This window comes from Antechinus flavipes, chromosome 5 (genome assembly GCF_016432865.1).
Source record: "Antechinus flavipes isolate AdamAnt ecotype Samford, QLD, Australia chromosome 5, AdamAnt_v2, whole genome shotgun sequence".
NCBI lineage: Eukaryota > Metazoa > Chordata > Mammalia > Dasyuromorphia > Dasyuridae > Antechinus > Antechinus flavipes.
In genome coordinates, this window is record NC_067402.1 from 79,696,445 (window position 1) to 79,717,304 (window position 20,860).

At 34.7% G+C, this 20,860-nt stretch overlaps 1 protein-coding gene across 7 annotated transcripts in view; it reads left to right on the plus strand.

Moving 5' to 3' along the window:
- The window catches only part of DIP2C (disco interacting protein 2 homolog C), a 593,021-nt gene that overhangs the window by 432,745 nt on the left and 139,416 nt on the right, over positions 1-20,860 (plus strand). For all 7 annotated transcript variants that reach the window (XM_052001629.1, XM_052001630.1, XM_052001631.1 and 4 more), the window contains 3 exons: positions 294-387; positions 590-709; positions 3,015-3,129. In XM_052001629.1, the coding sequence (XP_051857589.1) occupies positions 294-387; positions 590-709; positions 3,015-3,129 (329 nt within the window). The remainder of the gene's footprint in view (positions 1-293; positions 388-589; positions 710-3,014; positions 3,130-20,860) is intronic.

Genomic DNA, 20,860 nt, shown 5'->3' on the forward strand with positions numbered 1-20,860 from the left:
GAACAGAGTGGATCAGAGAAACCTTAAATGAGATTTTCCTGAATACTTTGGGGAACCCAAGATCCTGTAAATTAAGGGGAGTGAATTAAGTGATCTCTGAGGTTCCTTCTACCTGTAATCTTAGTAGTTGGGAATCCACCATAAGGTAAATATCTTACCAAGGGTTTAAATTGTTCTTCCCACAAAGTCCCGGCATGTTTATTACATCAATATGGTGGGATCTTCTCTACTTATTAATGTTCTGAAGACAGTGGGTTTTCATTTCAATGTAAATTGTTTCATTTTTATTCCAGAGTGTCATGAATATGATGCATGTGATCAGTATCCCATATTCCTTAATGAAAGTGAACCCCCTTTCCTGGATACAGAAGGTCTGCCAATACAAAGGTAAGGACCTGAGATTTTCATTTCATTTTGAAATGTTACCAGGGTTATTGGTTTGATTACTACTGAATTTAAGTGCAGTCAATAATTACTATTCCAGTTAGTTAGGATTCTCCATTCCCTGCCTTTCTGTTTTTGGAACATGTGGCCTGATCGGGAGCAACTTCATACTTTTTCGTTAATGTTTTTTTTTTTTTTTTTTCAGCCAAAGTGGCTTGTGTCAAATCCAGGGACATGCATTGGGCATTAGTTGCACATCGTGATCAAAGAGATATCAACCTCTCTTCTCTCCGTATGCTAATAGTTGCTGATGGAGCAAACCCCTGTAAGTAATGTTCTTTTATCCTCAGAATTCTTCCCTCAGGGACAAAACCTACAGTAGAAATTCTCACATTCTCTGGACTTTACCATTCTCAGTGATGTTTTTAATCCTAATCATTACATTTTAATCATCATCATTGTGTTGACATAAAACTTTTTAAAAAGACAATTTGATTGAATGATTTCTTGGGATGTAAGTTATCTTTTTTATTTTTCTTGAGCAAATTCTGCAAAAACAAATTCTTTATACAATGTAAGCTATAATAAACCAATTTTTTGTACTTGGAAAACAATACAGAAAAAATAAAACAAAATGTTTTGCTTTTACTTTTAAACAACATACAAATGCTTTCTAGGTTCTTAAATAGAATGAGCCACAGGGCCATGTACATTATTAATTGTGAATGATAGCACAAAAGGAGACTGAAAAGAATAAGAAAAATTCTAAGCAAGCTGCTATGAGAAATTTGAGGGAGGAAAAATCACTTTCAGTTAAGCTAAGGAATGACTTAATGGAGGTGATAATGTCTTTGTTGGGCCTTGAAGGAAGAAAGGAACTTCAGAAGATGGAAATGGTAGAGACAAATAGCCCATCATGGAAACTGAGCTCATTCTGAACAAAGATGGCAAAGATAGAAGGGGGCTACAGTGATTGTTTGATTGAAATGGAGAGTATATGAATTGAAATGGTCCAAAAGTAAAAATGTGTAAATTATTGGAGTTATATCCAGGGAGACCATATACACAAAGAAAATGGCCTAGGATAAAACCTTGAACAACATGTTAAAGGGAAAGGACCAGCTGATAAACCAACAAAGAAGTCAGAGAAGAAATGGTCAAAAAAATGGGAGGAAAATCACAGGACTGTCCTGTTATCAAGGGTAGAGATTCTGTAAGGAAGAAAGGAATGAACAATCATGTAAAATGCTGCTAGAAGAGCAAGAAAATGAGAATGAGATCAGGGAAAGAATCAAAGCCTTTGGCTTTAATGATAAGATCATTAGTAATCTTGTAAGGAACTCTTACTAGGGGGATAGAAATAGAAATCACATTGCAGGGATGAATGACCGATGGAGAAATAGAAGCTATAAGTATAAATGTTTGTTGTTTCCAAAAGCTTGTCACATAAAGAATGAAGACAGATGATAGTAGCCGAGGTAGATTTTTAGGGTCAAAGAAAGGATTTTAGTTAATTGGTTGGTTGGTTTGAAATGTAGAGAATGGAGCAACTTTTTAAACCACAGGAAAAAAGAGAGCTAGTTGGCAGGGAGAAAATGAAGATTCATGAGAATAAGTCTGGTTGTTGGGGCAGGATTATGGAGGAGGCAGAAGAGAATAGCACTCTAGTTAGAAGAGGCATGAGCTTTATCAAGAAGGAGTATTGTGTAGGCCAGTTCCAGTGGACTGGTGATGGAGAGAGCCATCTGCACCCAGAGAGAGGATTGTGAGGACTGAGTGTGGATCACAACACAATATTTTCACTTTTTTTGTTCTTGTTTGCTTTCTTTTTGTTTTTTTTTCTCATTTTTTTCCTTTTTGATCTGATTTTTCTTGCACAGCATGATAATTGTAGAAATATATATAGAAGAATTGCACATATTTAACATATATTTGATTACTTGCTGAATTTGGAACACAAGGTTTTGTGAGGATGAATGTTGAAAACTATCTATGCATATTTTTACTGAAAATAAAAAAAAAACTTAAAAAAAAAAGAGCACCATCTTTTCCTATTACACTGAAGGGAAGGAAAAGAAGAAAAGGAGAGATCCTTGAGAACTTTGGAGGTATATAAGTGGAGAGTCAAACCTATATGGATGGCTTCAAACATCCCAAAGGAAACTAAGCTTTAAGTATAATAAGATGCTTTTTATGTAAATAAAATCCATATAATAAAATCTATCTAAATAAATATTTTAAGGAATATTTTCTTTAATTTTGAAGAGGAATTGATTCAGACCTGCTTCTCCCTTTTAATGTGCTTATTAAAATTGCCAGACCAATTTCTTAACAAAAAAATGAAAATTTATTTCATTGACCAGAAAAAAATATTATGACAATATAAATGGAAACAAGTCTACTTTTTAGTCCATGAGTTGTGGTCCTTTTACTATTAAATTTTGAAAAGGTATTATTTCTTACTGCTGAAACATAGTACAGTATAAGAGGAAGCATTTTTTCCTTATCTAATTCCTTTTGTACATCAATTTCACCATCTTAGAATCCTATATCATGACATATTTTAATATATAAATCATATTATTTCACTGCCCTGATTTTTTTTTCTTTCTCTGAATTTTCCACTCCAGGGTCTATTTCTTCTTGTGATGCATTTCTCAATGTCTTCCAAAGTAAAGGCTTGCGACAGGAGGTCATTTGTCCTTGTGCTAGCTCACCAGAGGCTCTCACTGTGGCCATCCGAAGGTATTGGGTTACATTAATTAAAGTAGACAGCTTGTAGAACAACCATGATGAAACAGCTAACTCAACCCAAATCATATCAGTGTTAATACTCTGCTTGTAGAATAAAAGACGAGATTCATCATTTCTCAGAACCAAGATTTGTTTATGGTTACTAGGTTACCAGGTAGGGTTGATTTTGGAGTTAGAGAATTGTACTGTTGCGTCATTATTATAAAATATGGGGAATATGAGAACTTGCATAATGCCAAAACATTACCATATACAAAGCAAAGCAGCAACAAAAAATATATTCACAAGTAGCTGTGAATTAATTTGTGCCACATACAACTTGCTTCTTTCTCCCTAAACAAACTCAACATATTATTATCAGAGCTGTCTAATTTTCTTATTTCTTATTGATCTTCCTTCTATTGTTTTCTGTGCATTTTAACAGTTTTATTCAGTGCCCTTCTTTCTTTTCTGAAGGAAATGAATGTTGATTTTATTAGGTTATTTTAGTTGCCATGTTAATTGTTTCCCTGCTTATATTACTTTGATGTGCATCAGTTCAAATAACCCTTCCCAAATTTCTCTGAATTCTTTATATTTGCAATTTATTATGACACAATAATATTCTTATTTCATTCTTACACCATAATTTATTATTTTTTAAAAATTATCTTAATTTAAAAAACACAGTAAAGAAAAAAAGAAAAACAAAAGAAACACAAAAGAAAATAAAATGAAATTTAAAAAACATTTTTATGTTCCCAGCAGAACATCAGGGAGTATTCAAAATATATTAGCAAATTACCATAGCAAGAAAGTATATATATTAGTAGAAAAAATTATATTAATAAATGTCCATTTTTTCTTTTCTTCCTTGTGAATTGTTCTTTGCTGTACAGTTTATTTGCATTATTCTTTGTTCCCCTTTCATACCTCCCCACACCTCCAAACAAGCTACAGTTAAGAAAAAACATATTTATGTATACATATATACATACATACACACACTGACACACATACCTTCCACATACACACATATATTTTTCCTATCCCTGATAACTTTTTATTTAAATTCTACTCTATAACTTTCATTGCTAATTACTTATCCCACCATGAGTAGGTTTTCAGAACTACCAGCCCTCCTCCCTCCTCTAACACCTCTGTGTTTATTCTTCCTCTGCACGTCATTTGTATAATATGATCACTATTTTTACTTTAACTCTATCACTCTTTTTTTAGCTACCTTATTGTTTATGTGAATCTTAAAAATACAGTATATATGTCCTATGGAAAAAAAAACAATTTGTTGAGTTCTTTAAAATTGATCTTTGATATTGACTCTTATAAGTTAAATTTTCTGTTAAGTTTGGGTTTGGTTGATAGAAAAGCCTGAAAATCTGCAAGTTCATTAAATGTCCACATTTCTCATTCAAAATTATAGATAATTTTCCTGGATATCATATTTTTGGCTGCAGGCCTAGTTCTTTTGACAGTAGTTATGATTCTAGGACCTGTGGTTCTTTATTATGAGTACTGAAAAGTCTCATACAATTCTAATTATAGCTTCAGCTTATCTGAATTATTGTTTCTTGCAAAACTTTTTCTTTGATCTGGGGGATTTTGAAATTTGGCAATGAATATTCCTGTGTTTTTCTACCAAAGGATCTCTTTGAGGTGGTGGTTAGTGCATTTTTTTTCTACTTTTCCCTGATGTTTTATCATCCAGGACAATTTTCTTAGATTATTTCCTGTATTATTATGTCAATGTTCTCTTTTTGGTCACAACTTTTCTTGCAATCCAATTTTTCTTGTATTTTCTTTTCTTGTTCTGTTCTCTAGATCTGTCAATTTTATTATAATGTGCTTCATATTCTTTTCTATTTTCTTATTCTTTATAATCTGTTTCAGCATTTCTTGGTGTCTTATAGCTTCACTGACTTCCCCTTGCCTGATTCTAATTTTCAAAGCATTATTTTCATCTTTGAGACTCTGTTTCTCCTTTTTAGTTGGTTAACTTCCCTCCCCCCCCCCAATAATCTTCTTGTTTTTCTTGGGGTTTATTGGATAAATAGATATTTATTTATTTTTTACTTTTTCCTCAATGTGTTTCATTTTATTTTTAAATTCTTTTTTGCATTCTTCTATAAATTCTCTTTGGGCAGGGAGCCATTTCACATTACTCTTTGGGGTAGAAGCTTTTTTTTTTAAACTAAAGTGTCCTCTTCTAAATATGAACCCCAATCTTCCTTTTTCCCATAATATGTTTCAAAGGTGAGGTCCCTTCTTTTTTGCTGCTTTATTAAAAAAAAATAAGACGTATTAGTATAAACACCTCTAATTGTGGAGTAAGGGGATGGTGCCTCAAGTTTCCCTTCTGCTCTCCCCTCTAACCAGAAACCCAAAATCAAGAGCACCCCTTTCTTGCAAGTACTTGCAGCCAGCAGCATCCCTGCCCATACCCACCCCCCTCTTCCCCCAGCCTCTCCACTTTCTAGATGCTGATTCCTTCTAAGTTTCAGCAGCATAGTTTGGCCTGGCATTCCCAATCAGCCTAAATTCATTCTTTCTTTCCAGACTCAGACTCCAGTCCAATCAACCAACAAATAGTCCAGTAGGTGAAAGTCTCAGTAGTTCCTGCTGAGGCTCCAGGCACGCCCAGCTAGCCTGAGGGATCCCCACTTGATGTTTCTTTGGAGCTAGTCTGGAGGTATTTGCACTTCAGACCAGGTCAATCCCCAGCCCAGGGTTTTTCTTCAGATCTTCTCAGATTATATCTGGAGGACCCCTGTTCATCCCCAAGTTTTCTTAATTTTTCACGAATCTATGTTCAATTTGGGGCACAAATTTGTTCCATTTGTGGGGGAAACTGGGAGAGCTTGAAATTTACCAACCTACTCTGTCATCTTCCCAGAATTCTCCCTACCATAATTTATTCTGCCATTCCTCCATTGTTGGATATCTGTTTTCTGTTTTTTTGCTACTAGAAAAAAATACTGATTTTAGATGCACACACACACACACACACACACACACATTTTATATGCATGAAACCTTCGCATTCTTTGGAGGTATATGTCTAATTACTAGATCAGAGCGTATGCCCATTTTAGTGACTTTTTAGTATGATTGTAAATTGTTTTTCAGAATTATTGAACCACTGCCCAGCTGCACCACCGGTATTTGTCTTTACACAGCTATTCTAACATTTATCATTTTCATCTTCTGTCATCTTTCCCCATCTGGTGGGTGTGAGATGAAAACTCTGCCTTCTTAAAATATTTATTTTTCTTATTATTAATGATTTGAAGCTTTCTTTTATATCATTGATAGCTTTCATTTTTTATGAGAAAAAAATACCTGTTCATTACTTCTGACTACTTATCTTTCTACTGGAGAAAAGCTTTTATTTTTATAAATGTTTTGGTTTTTTGTACAAAGTTATTAGTTTACTTTCTGGCATCCACTGTTTATTAATTTGGGGGAAAGGGGAAAAAATAAGTGATGAATACTGTAGGCCCAGTCAAATCCAGGCATTTTAACATAAAGTTGTTATGCTATCTTCAACTCTGCCCTCTGGAATACTGCACTGAACATATTTTGAAAAATGCTGATTTTTGGAACAGTAGAGCAGCTTGATAACACATCAAAGAGAGGCCTGGACTATGATAAGCAGATTTTCTCTCAGCATGGGCATTAAATCTCCCAGGGTGATTTTACTAAGTCTAAGCATTATTCTCAATGTCCTTGGTCATAAGTCACCCCACCTTCACTGCCTTCTTCCTAGTGGTGTAGCATGGTGGTAGCTTTTTAAGAGCTTTGGGAAGGAGGTGGCTGAGTTTTTATTATGCTCAGGATAAGGAAAAAATAGAGCCCTATTGACTGTATATAAAAATAGAAACAATCCTCCAAAACATTAAATCATCATTGTCACTTAAGTAGCTTCAATTGTCAAATTACCCCAAATGCCAGAAAACTAGATAGGTCTCAGTTATCCACATTAATGAGGGGAAAGGAGTATATGGAAAATTTAGTCATGATTTTTGTTTGGGTGTTAAGTGTTTCCTATAACTTGCCTTACAGGGCAGCATTTTTTCTTCCTAGTTATGTTTTACTTAGGCTAAGAGAAGCATGAAACAAGAGAAGCTGAAGTAAGAAAGCCTAGTTTACTAAAGAGAGAAATTAAGGGAGATGATTTACCTGACTAAATGATTCTATTTTACAAACTATTTCCTAGAAGAGGCTGTTCCAATAACATTTTTTCTAGAGATATTAACTGTTGGTTTACAGGCTGGTCTTTCTCAGCAAGAGAGGCAGAGGGCTGCAATAATTTAAAGCTAAATTGTTTAGACTGATGGTTAACTGGGGAGGAATAACCCCAAAGTGATTCAATATCTTTGATACAGCCATGTTAATTGGTGAAAAAATATGAATAGATTTACAAAAATTCAGTATGTATTTAACTTCTTAGGGACATAGTCACTATATAAAGTGAGGTATGATTTTATAGTTAGCATTTATTTATAGTAATAAAGGAGAGCTGGAGTTTAGGCAAAACAATAGTTTTCTCTTTGGTTTTGCAATGCATATGTGTGTAAGGATTTAATTATGTATACATCTGTAGCAGTTTTGCTTTCCTGTTAGTAAGCATTTATTAAACAAATACTGGGTGCTAGCCTCTACACTTAGAGCTTCAGATAAGTAAAAGAGTCCATGCTTCCAAGGAGCTCAAAATCTAAATGTTGGAGATATACTGGAAATAACTCCATACAAACAAAATATATTTAGGACAAATTGGAAATAATTACCAGAGAATATACAGTAGCATTAAGGGGGGAATCAGGAAGGGCTTCTTATACAAAAGGGGTTTGTAAACCAGACTTGACAGAAGCCAAGAGAGCCAAGAATCAGAGACAGAGGAGAGAGCCAGTGAAAGTACTCCCAGTTGGAAGACAGAGCTTTTCATTCCAGGAACAAAAAGGAGATCAGTTTCACTGAGTCACAGAAGACATGGAAGGACGGAAGTATAAGAAAATTAGTAAGGGAAAAAGATCCAGGTAGTAAAGAGTTTTGAAAGCTTTGTTACATTTTGTTTAGACAAATTAAAAATAATTTCCTCCCATTAAAAACAGAATATTATAGTATACTGGAAAGAAAGCCAATGTTAAAGTCAAGAAGACTTGAATCTAAATATGCTTTTCTAACATATTCTCCCAGTTTCCCATTGGTTGCTGATCTGATGTGGTAGAGAAAGTTTCCTCACTAGTATTTCCTTATAGGAATGAAGTCACAAATTCCTGGTAACCTATAGAAAGAGGAATTAGCCTCTCAGCAGCTGGCTACCAAAGAGAAACCAAGCTTGGATTAGTAATTGGTCATGGGTGATTTACAAAGTGAATGAGAGTTTACCGATTCTTATTTCCTTATTGGTGATACTCAAAGGAAAATGAAAGTGACTTGGAGTATGTTGTTGTCAACTTTTGTTTTTTAGTTGTTTTTCAGTCATGTCAAATTTTCATGGATTTGGATTTTCTTGGCAGAAGAGTAATTTGTCATTTCCTTTCTCAACTCATTGTACAGATGAGGAAACTGAGGCAAAGAGAGTTAAATAACATTCCCAGGGTCACATAACTAGCAAGTCTTTGAGGCCAGATTTGAATTCAAGAAGATGAATCTTCCCAACTCCAAACCTGACACTCTTTCTATTAAAAGCCACTTTGCTGCTTTACTGGCATCAATTGGGAAGTAGAAAAAAGAAACAATAAAAGAAAAGATCCTGCCCAAGTGACAAATAATTAAGATATCTTTCAACAAATACTTACTGAACAATAGTTATTGATTGCATGCTGTAATGGACACAGTGGGGAAGATAAGAAAAAAAAATCTTATAGTGTGGTCTGGGAAAGAAGACAGCACAAGAAATAGAAAACAGTAAAAGACAATTTATCATTAAATTGCCAGTCATGGAGGGAATTTAGGATATGTTCTCTGTGAACCGATAATTGAGAGCTGCCTGGGGTTGTTACAGGGTTCCTTTTAGCTGAAAGATGCTCCTCTTGAGATGAGGGTGCAATACACTGGGGGTGTGATTTCCCTTGTCATCATCAAGCCATCAATTTGAATCCATAGACTCAATGAAAAAAGTAGAATTAAATTTATTGTAAACATGCCAACAAAGAGGAAATGAAGTATCAAATTCTAAGTAACTAAAGATATTACCTGTTGCAATCCCTTTAGTGAATCCAGCCTTTATTTGTCATATATTTTATGCTATTCCTGAATATTCTTGTTATTTCCCATGTACTGTAAAGTAGAATTTAAGAAGCCAGAGTAACACAGCTCATAGTCTTTCTACCTGTTTCCCAGGTAACAGACAAAAACCTCTGAGCCAGGTTGTATTCAGTGGAAGGAAATAAGTAATTGTCCCTGCAGAACATGGTCTCAATACATTATAGCTGTTGGTGCTACATACAAAAGGAGCTGATGGAATTAGCAGTTGAAGGAATGCCAGTGTGGGACCATCATGATCACATCTTGGCTAACTTCTGTGAGGCAAGAGATTGTCCTAGATAGAACTTTCACTTTCTTTGATCATATCCCTGCCTTTTGATTGTAATCATCTTCTATCCATTATATGGAATACTAACTAGGAAGCTATGCAATGCTATCAGTCCCTGTTGTCAGCTTCCTTCCTCCCCTTTTTATTTTGCAGAGCCCTCCATAGTATTTTTTAGAGTTTTTCCTTCAAGATTCTTTTCTAACAAGTCTCATAAATCTTGCGTGATTTTTATCTTGCTTTCACCCAATCTAGAGCAGGTTAAAAAATAGCAGCAATGTACACTTACATGGTACTTTAAGGTTACCAAGTGCTTCATATAGCTCATTTGATACAGTGTATGATAATGGAAAGACAGTAGATTGTGAGTTGGCAGATGTGGGTTTTAGGATAAGCTGTGTGACTGGACAAATCAGTCCAACCAGGTGGGAAGAGAACCAGGAGAAAGCATTGTCACAGAAACTGAGAAGGTATCTAAAAGGAGAAGGTAGTGACAGAAGTTACAGAAAGGTCATCAAGATAAAAAAATTTTAAGTCATCAAATTTAGTAATTAGGAGGATGAGGTGACCTGGAAGACAGCAGTTTCAGAAGAATGGTGGGAATAGAACCAAGATTGTGAGTCTTGAAGAAATTGGGGCAACAAGTCCAAAATTCTTTCTAAAAGTTTGTTAATGAAAGGGGTGGGGATACAAGTTTTAAGAGGTACCAAAGTCAAGTAAATATATGGGTTTTTAATTTTTTTTGTTTTTTCCCCTCAGTATAGAAAAGGTTCACTGAGATTAATGAAAGGAGACAGCCATTAGAGAGAATGAAAATAAAAGAGTAAATGGTCATTTTCATGTCATGAATTTGCAATTGAAGCAAGATTTCATGAATAATGAGGGGGAATACCAGTAATTTAATTCATTGTAGCAAGCATTCATGAAATACCTATTATGTGCCAGGCTCTGCTAGTTTCTGAGAATACAGATGTCAGTCCTTGCTTTCAAAAAGCTCACATTTTCCTGGAGAAGACACATAAGCAAATAAGTCAGTACTAAATATGAGAAACATTATAAAAGAAAAGAATTTGTTCTCTGGAAGGGAGGGCAAATAGCTAGGGAAGTCAGAAAGGTCTAGTGTAGGAAGAGACCTTTGCCCTTGGGGGAGCAGAGAATTCTAAAAGGCTGAAGTGAGACATTAGCAGGCAGTTCTGTTCCGCCTCTGAATCTGAGGGTCTCTGTTCTGCTTAGCCTCTAACCCCTCAATGCAACTTTCTTATTCTCTTATTTTCCTTCCTTTTCTTTTCTTCTTTTGGGAAAAAGTTAACCTGTGCCCTTTCTTTTTAACTTTTAACACCAAAAGCAACAGGTTAATAATGCTTTAGAGTTTCATCCTACCTGAATAAACCACAATAAAGAAATAGAGATTCACCTGTTTCATACAGGGCACCATTATATGCATGAAACAAGTGGCCCCTGGTTGTGAATTTATGTCTGCAACCAAGTGTCATGGACTCAATTAACTGGATTTGCCCCTAGTAACAAACAATGCAAGCCATTAGAGAGTACGGCCAATCTGTGAAGAAAAACAATGCTAAGCAATCTTGTGTCCTCAGGCTACTGGCATATTATGAATGTCATTTTTGCTTTGTCCTCTCTTTACTGAACTGAAGTTCTTTAAAAATGTTTTCACATATTTTAAGCTGTCCTCAAAACTTCTGGGTTGGCTACTCTAAGATGAAAAATGGAAGGGCTGCCAGCAATTTTCCAGGTGCCCCCTGTCTTGCTGTGTTCTATCATTTCAGAATTGATGATGATGTTTTGGGTTAGTGTGAGGCTTTCCCCGAGGATGGTGCAGGAACTTTGGAAGACTCTGGGTAGTTCCTTTGGTCCCCAGAACTATGTCAGTGATATAAGGAGAATGATCCTTCTATTATGCTCTAGGATTTTAAAACTAAGATAGGGTGGTTAGCAAAAAGCATTGAACTACATTATCATTTCAAACTATTTTGTGTTACATTCCCAATTACTTTTTTTATAAAATTAATTTGTGCTGCTATTATTTGCTTTTACTTCTTCATTTTCTACTATATCCTCTTTAGTCCCCAAGTCACTCCTTATAATGAGGAATAAAAGAAAAGAATAAACAAAAAACAAAATAGTTATACAACACTCAGACATTAAACCGTGTACAGCATTCCATACCCATAGATCTCTTATTCTGCAAAATGGTGGCGAGATGCCACTTTTCTTGGGGGCAGACTTTTGGCATTACTATTTTATGGCTCAGTTTCAGTTGTTTTCTTATTGTCCTTCTGTCCATTTACATGTTCCTTCTAGTATTTCACTACACTAATGTACCACAACTCATTTATCCAGTTATCTCTTCTAGAAATTTTAGGTTGCTTCCAGCTTTCTTTACAATTGTGTCAAATACTGCTATGAAAATTTATTAATGAAATAGCACATGTGCATGGATATGTATGTATGGTTATCATGGCAATAGCAATCTACATGGAAAAGAGCCATACCTAGTACCAACAACAACAACAATCACCACCCCCATAAATGCAACCTGAATGTCAAGTTTTCCAGCTATCATTTGGGGTTTAAAATTCTCTGTGGCTGATGAGGTACTAAATTCCCTTCCTAGCGCCTTCAAAAGAGATAGAAAATTGAAATGGAATAAATGGGACCAAAGAAGGGAAAAAGGGTCTTTGGTTTTAAAATCAGGCAGCATTGCTCTTTGATATGGTCTCAGATGGTCAGGACTCAATGATTTCATCAGTTTGAGTACTATAATCTTAGGGAAACACATAGCCTGCTGTGTATCCTGCACATAGAAACAAATGGAAGTAAAAACAAAATGTTAAAATATAGTAACATTTTACATCTTTTTAGTATTAACCTGGGAATAAGATGCCTAGCAAGTACTTCAAAACATGCATTGGACATTATAAATGTTAAAAACATTAAATTCATCTACAGGAATATCCAGTAGTTTGTTTTTAGAAAGTATTTAGAGTCATTCAGTATTATTATTACATTATTACAGTAAGGATGTAGTGAAGATTTTATAGACACTATGGACTAGCTCTATCATATTACCAATGGCAAATATTTATTAAATATACACAATTCTGAGACACTGAATTAACTGGTGTGCTCCATTTAGGGATTGTTGAACATATTCAGAGTAAGAAAGGTAGTTTCATGGGGGAAAATAATGGCAGTTTAAATTTTTTTTCTTTTTAAAAATTAGTATCACTTGTTTTCATATCATTTTCATTTCCCATTATGTCCATCCTCCCCAATCTAGAGGCATTACTTATAATAATATATATTAAATCAAGGGGCGGGGAGTTCAATAAATCTAATCAATACATCAAAAGAATCCAATAATATACAGTGTTCCACACCTACAGTTTTAGCTATTGTTGTTCAATTGTTTTTTTCAGTCTTAGATGATTCTTTGTGACTCCCATTTCAGGATTTCTTGGGTTGCCATTTCCTTCTCCAGCTCATTGTACAGATGAGAAAACTAAGGCAAACAAGTAAATGACTTGCCCAGGGACATATAGTTAGTAACTGTTTGAGGCTATATTCCTGAATTTCCTGAACTCAGGAAAATAAGATTTTCTGACTCCTGGTCTGGTATTCTATCCATCTGCTGTGCCACCTTAACCCTCACGATAACTCAGAATAAAGAAAGGAGAGAAGAAGTACATTCTCAGGTAGACCAATCATTTTATATTATTTCTCCTGTGTCAATTTTCCAGGTCAGTTGTTTTTCCAATAAGGTATTTCACATAGTTTTCTATTTTTTTTCATTCTTTTGGTTTTATTTCATTGTTTCATAAAGTCATTTGTTCAATTCTAATTTTTTAAGGAATTATTTTCCTAGTGAGCTTTTGTACCTCCTTTACCATTTAGCCAATTTGGTTTTTAAGGCATTCTTCTCATTAGCTTTTTGTATTTCATTTTGCACCACTCTCAATTCTCTTTCTAATTTTCCCTCTATCTCTATTACTTGATTTTCAAAATCTCTTTTGATATTTCTATGGCCTGAGACCAATTCTTCTTTTTCTTGTAGGCTTTGACTATAGAAACTTTGACTTTGTTTTCTTGTGAGTGTGTTTTTCAATATTCCTTGTCAACATAGTAATTTTCTATGGTCAGAATCTTTTTCTATTATCTGTTCAGTTTTCCAATCTATAATTTGTCTTTTAATTCTTTGTTAAAGTAGAGCTCTGTTTCTAGGGTGGAGGGTGCACTGTCCCAAGCTTTAGGGGTTTTGTGCAGCTGCTTTCAGAGATCCTTCTGGGGACCTGCCCTCAAGGACTGCCCTGGAATTGTAAGAAGTATCCTTGTTCCATTGTGACTACAAGTTATGTGTAATTCAACAGAGTCCTTCCCCAGTGCTAGTGTAAAAATTTCCTGTGAGTTGAGTTCTTAGAAGCAGCCATTGCCAGTGCCCACTCCTAGTTTCCCCACTGACAAAACTTTCCTGCAGATTTTCTACATTGTATTAGACTGGAAAATTCTTCCACTCCATCTTTTTGTATGTTCTGATGCTCCAAAATTGTTTAGAGTCCTTATTTAAAGGAAATTGGAGCTATCTCTTTTTCAGGACCAAAGTTGTTTGTGTATAATTATATGTAAAAGGAAAAAACAAGGATGAAATAAACTAAACTGAATGTATTCAGTTTAGTTTATTTCATCCTTGTTTTTTCCTTTTACATTCCCATGGTCATTATATGTCTTGTTTTTCTGGTTCTTTTTCTCATTACATCAGTTAATATAAATCATGCTTCTCTTTTCATCTGAGATATTACATTCATCATGTTATATCTGCAGCATGCCTAGTATTTCTAGATCTATGCAACATTGTAGATATTTTTGTCATATCTATGTCAACTTGTTTGTTACATTTTTCAGTTATCTAATACTTCTTAACTTGGCCATGAAGTGAATTTATGTTAACTTGTCTAGTCGATCATTCAGTTTTAGTAAATACATCCTATGTGCTACACACTGGAGATACAAAGACACAAAAAACTATTCCTTCTCTCAAGAGGCTTGCATACTATGGAGAAAACAATGTGTACATAGAATTATGTACAAAATAAATATGAAATAATTCTGAAATAGGGGTTTTAGCACCTGAGTCACTCATAGTTCTGCTTATTACAGCACATAATATCACACTGTTCTAATGACTTTTCACTATATGTTGCCATACCATTAGGATGCTAGTGTTTGATTTCTGGATATATTTGTTTTTTGCTGTTTTCCTAATGAGACTAATATCCTTTCCTTACCTCCCTATCGGTTCCTTTGTTTTGAGGAAAGACAGGCATTTCCTTTCTTATATTGTTACTACTATTGCTAATAGTCATGATGATAATAATAATAATAATAATAGTATTTCAGTAGCACTTTGTTTTGAAAGTACTCTGCAAATATTATGTTTTCCTCACAACAGTCTTGGGAGATGAATACTGTTGATTATCCACATTTTACAAGAAGAAGTAGGAAATTTAAATCGGGTCTTTCTCACCCCAGGTCTAATGCTCTGTCCACATGCAACATAGCTGTTTAGACTTTAACATAGAAAGTACATGTCCTTATAAATTGTTCCCACAAAAACTCTCAAGAAGGTGTGTGATGCATAAGTTCCTCAGTTGGTTTGACTCGGACTGAAACTGTAATTGTTAACACTTCATTATTGACAAGGATGGGATTCCAACATCTCTAGATCTTCACTTACAAGTTGATGTAAAATTGCACCACGTCCCCTTTTCCATAGGAGTCATTGAGAGTGACCAGAGTATTGAAAAATGCTTAGGATTTCAAGATTGTACATACCTCCCTTGAAACTGTAACTTTCAAAATGAGGCAGCAACATCCATGGCTGCATAATCTCTCCTTCTTTGGAAATCAAATATTACACCATAGACTTCAAGCTTCCAACATCAATATTGTCTATAAAAGGAAAAGCAAAACCAAGTTAGACTTGGGGAATTGCCAAAGAAGCTATTTATTGAGATGATCCCAGCCAGGTCTTACTATGTTGCATGTTTCATCTTATTAGTAATTAGGTATCTCCTAAATCATAGAAGGGATTCAAAACTCTAGGAGCCATAGTAAAAATGATTTTTGGAACTTCCCATATGCAGAAAATATACTTGTGACCTCACAGGATCATTAATTTAGAGTTAAAAGTGACCTTAGAAACCATCAAGTCAAATCCCTGTCTGTAAAAGATGAAGAGACTGAGGTACAAGGCTTTTAAGTGCCCAGAGACACGTGGTTAATAAATAACTGAGGAGAGATTTGAATCCAGGGCTTTCTGACTCCAAGGTCTATGCTCTATCTGTTGTGTCTTGCTGTCATGCTGAATTATTTTCTTCCTTTTTAAAGTAATAGTATTTTATTTTTCCAAATACATGCAAAAATAGTTTTTTTTAAATTCACTTTTACAAAATTTTGTGTTCCAAATTTTTCTCCCCCCAAGATAGCAAACAATCCAATATAAATTAGACGGTCTTACTGAATACTATAGTCTACTTAAACTAAACCTTTTTTGTAATATCTATATTTTTAGTCTATCTTTATGTGTGCTAGTATATCTACTAATAAATATCTGAAAGGAAATCTAACCTAATGGATAGACAACCAGTCTTGGAATAAGGAAGACCTAGGTCCTACAAGACTTCTGCCAATACTGTCTGAGTGACCCTGAGCCAGTCAATTCTCAGCATCCCTAGGCAACTCTGTAAGATGATAGATTGTAGAACAGTTGTTGATCTACCTGTTAATAGGAATTTTATTACTATAAATTTCTGCAATCACATATCTGGGTCTATATGCACACATATATGTATATCATAAGCATATGTATATGTATATATACATATATACACAGTATGTATTGTGTATAAATCATATGTAATATATAGGTATATGTGGCATATATATGTATACATATATATACATATATATGGAATATGTATGTATATATTCACATATCCATCCATCCATATATATGTCTGTCTGTCTATGTATCTATATGTATATGTATATACACAAACTCATACACACAGTGCAGAGATGTGATTTTATTCTGTTGGTTATTGGTGATTCTAAAAGCTATATTTTAAATCCCTCCATGACCTAATAAATTATTTTTGAGATTTATCATGGTTGAAAAATTATCCTGTGGTCTAGCTGATGATGAGCTTCCTGGAATTCAGATTTCTTGGTCCTTAGTAAACACAATTCAGTTACTTCAAACTATATTTAAAACTTTTCTATTTTAGTAGAGCTGAAAAAATATACATACTCAGTATAGTCACAGAAATTCCAAATATACTTTCATCTAAGACTGAAGCAGTAGATTAGAATTTGAGTAATCTATATAGTATATGTGTATGTATTCTCTATTTTTCACTTCTAAAATTTTAATTTCCACCAAAAAATTCACCTTAGGATGCAAAGTTAATTTGCTTTAATACATAATAATAAGAAATACAAAATTATTTTGTTAAAATACATAAAGCAGCAGTAATAATGATAAAAAATAACAATTAGCATTTATATTGCACTTTATCATATAATACAATAAAATGCATAGATTAGTCATCCAGTGAGTACTTTAAGACAGCTGCCCAGGCTGTGGATATTAATGATCTTCCCTGGAAAGCATTACACGTGGTCTGTATCCTTGGCCCAATGTTAGTTCAGTGTTGTTCTACTTTCTTGATTTCACTACATAAACAGAAAAGTATTCTTAAGGAATAAAAATCTCAATGATTATAATATTTCAGTTAAGGGGATTTGTAAGAATTAACATATCATAAATACCTACATGGAAGAGAATATATCAGTTTTAAAAAACAATAATTCTCATTTATATGATTTTGTAGTGTCTCATGTATATTATTTCATTCAGTGCTAATGATATCTCTATGATGAAAATAATATTATTATCCCACTTTGTAAGTGAGCAAATTAAAGTTGAGAGTGATATGGAACTTAAGCCAGGATCACACAGCTCACTAGGAGAATCTGAGATGGGATTCAAACCCAGATTTTCCTGACTCCAGCTTTATACCAGACTACTACATTTAAAATGAGGATGATATTTTAGGTAGATGATAAATCAGAAAAAAGACAGCAGCAGTCATGTATTCATTCATCTTAGCCAATCCAAAATGTAGACAAAATAGACACCTAATTATGGCACTCACTAAAATTGATACATATACATGTAGTGGTTGTTCAATTATTATAGTTGTGTCCAATTCATTGTGACCCCATTTGAAATGTTATTGGCAAAGATACTGGGATAGTTTGGCCTTTCCTTCACCAGCTTATTTTACAGAGGAAGAAACTGAGGCAAGCAGGATTAAGTGACTTGACCAAGCTCACCAACCTTGTACATGTCTGAGACTAGATTTAAGTCTTCCTTACTCCAGGCCTTGTATTCCATCTACTCTGCCTGGAAAATGGATAGCAGAAGAGAAGAATGGGAGGCAAAGAGACCAATTAGCATGCAATTGTAATATTTCAGGAAGGAATTGATGAAATCATAGACTAGGGTGGCAGCCCTGTGAGTAGAGTCAGAGTCAAATATGAAAGCTGAAATGAAGATAGAATCCATAAGGTTTGGAAGAGTCAAAGATTATTCTGAGTTTGTGATCCCAGAATTCCCCTTTATACAAATAGAAAAGTTACAAAGAAGTTTTTGGGGTCAAAGATACTGAGCTCTATTTTGGACATGATGAGCATGAGATATTTATAGGACATTTCAGTGGAGATGTTTGGTAGGCAGTTGATGGTGTGATTTTAGACCTGCTTAAGGTTTTCATCTTATAGGAGCTGAATATTTAAGTTTGGGAGTCATCTGCCCAGATATGTTAATTGAACACACACACACACACACACACACACCCCTCCCCCAGAACTGATAAACTCACTCAAAGAAGGAATGTAGAAAAAGAAGAGAGCCCATGACAAAACTCTGCCTGTGAAAAGGGGATGAGAAGTGGCCAAACAAGGAGAAAAAACATCATGAAGATCCATGAGCCAACATAATAAGGAGATCAGACAGGATAAGGACTGAGGTTTTTTTTTAAATCAGATTTAGCAATAAATAGATCATTAGTTACCTTGGAGAGTAGTTCATTTAAAGTTCTTCACAGACCATCCCCTTCTGACTATTCAGTCTTTTTACACTTTATTCTCTGCTGTGTATTCTACAATCCAGCCATAATGGCCTGCCTGGTGCTCCTGGTGCACTCAACAATCCACTTTCCATTTTGCATTTGCATTGACTCCTCTTCCTCCTTGTTTTTCCTCCTTTTTTTATCTTTTTCTCAGAATATCAGGCTTCCTTTAAGACAGCCCCCCTGCCCTCTTCTGCTGGCCTTTCTCAGTCTCTGCTAGATGCTAGCTTTCTGCTCTAAAGTCATTTTCTTGAATGCATCCTCTTTGTGTGTGTATGATGTCCCCCATTAAAATATAAGCTCTTTGAGATCAGTAACTCTTTATCTTTCACTGCATCCCCAGCATTTAACAACTCATATGTGCTTAATGAATGTCAATTGATTGAGATTAAAGTTTGATTACAAATGAAGGAGAAATGAAAGGGAGAAGGAGAAGCTGGCGACAATGAGTAGAGATGGGCTTTTCTAGATTGTTTGTGAAAGGAGGAGACGGGAATGTAAATATATATGTGTGTGTAAAAATACACATGTATAATACACACATACATATGTGTACATATAGTAAAGGGGATGATTGAGCTAAATGAAAGTTTTTATTTTGTTTTTTGGGTAGAGGAGCACAAGGTTGTTTGTAGGCATCATATGCCTACATATAATAAATAATAAATAAATAAAAAGAGACTGAAGATTAAAGAGAAAGTGATGAACAAAGTTGCAAACTCCTGGAGAAGAAGATAGGAATCAAGGGCACAAGTAGAAGTGTTGGCAAGAATAGCTTTCTCTTTCTTAGAGACTAAAATAAAGGAAAAGAGCATGGGGGAGTGGTAATTAGGGGAATGCTCAATAGCTAGGAGCAAGAACTTTCCAGTTGTAGAGCCTTAGAACTGAATATCAGCTATGAAAGTAAAGTGTGGGAACAAATCCCACATGGAAATTAATCTCATTACCACCTTTTCCTTTCCTTCCAAGTTGAGGTTAGGGATAGACAGAATCATCTCTGTGGGATTGTATTTAGGAAAGATTGGATCACTAAATCTCTTTTAATGGCAGGAGACCTCTCAGCCTGAGGCAGTAAATCCTTGTGTCATTTTTGATGATGATTATAAAGATGATTGGAGTAGCAGGACTTTGCCAGAGTATATATAGCTGTGCTTGCTGTTATTCGGGCTTAGCATCAAGGGGACTACCACTAGTTTCGGCAGTTTGGAAGGAACCCAATTTTTGTACCATTGCCATCATCACTGCTCCAAACATAGAGCAAAACTTTTAAGACCAAATAACACTAATGGCAGCAACATTGGCATGTCAGGGGTAGTTCGTGCTGTGAGAAGCTTAAGATTTTCCCAACCCAGTTGACCCATATGACCAACATACTAAGGAGATCAGACAGGATATTTGTGGATTGCATGGAAGAACTATTTCCACGCTAATTAGAGGTAAAATCAAGCATTAGGATTATTTAAAAGCTGTCTTTTGGGGATGATTGGGCTTAAAAAACCTTTTTAATTGAAAAAAAAGTTTTGTATATTTTTAACATTCATTTTTAAAATTTTGAGTTCTGAATTCTCTTTTTAACTCCCAACCCTTTTAAGAAGGCAAGAAGTGCTATATAAATTAATCAGACTTCTGAAAAGTGTTTGCATGCACCTGTTTTTATACCCCTTCTGATATCATTTTTGCCTACTATTCTAGTGTGCTCTCTGTGGAAAAGTATAATAGAGATAGTCTCACTTAATGGCTAAAGTACTGGACTTAGAGATGGGTAGGACTAGGTTGAAGATCTGATTCTTAACACCTATGGTGAAATGTGACCATGAACTGGACTGTTGGCCTTTAAAATCCTGCTAAACTCTCCATTTTACTTATCTGATAAATATTGGCAAGAGGTTAAAAAAAACACAGAAAAAAACTAAAATTACAGATTACATTAGATTTCAAGGTGCTAAATAAGATCAAGACTGGCAGATTGTTGGCTTTT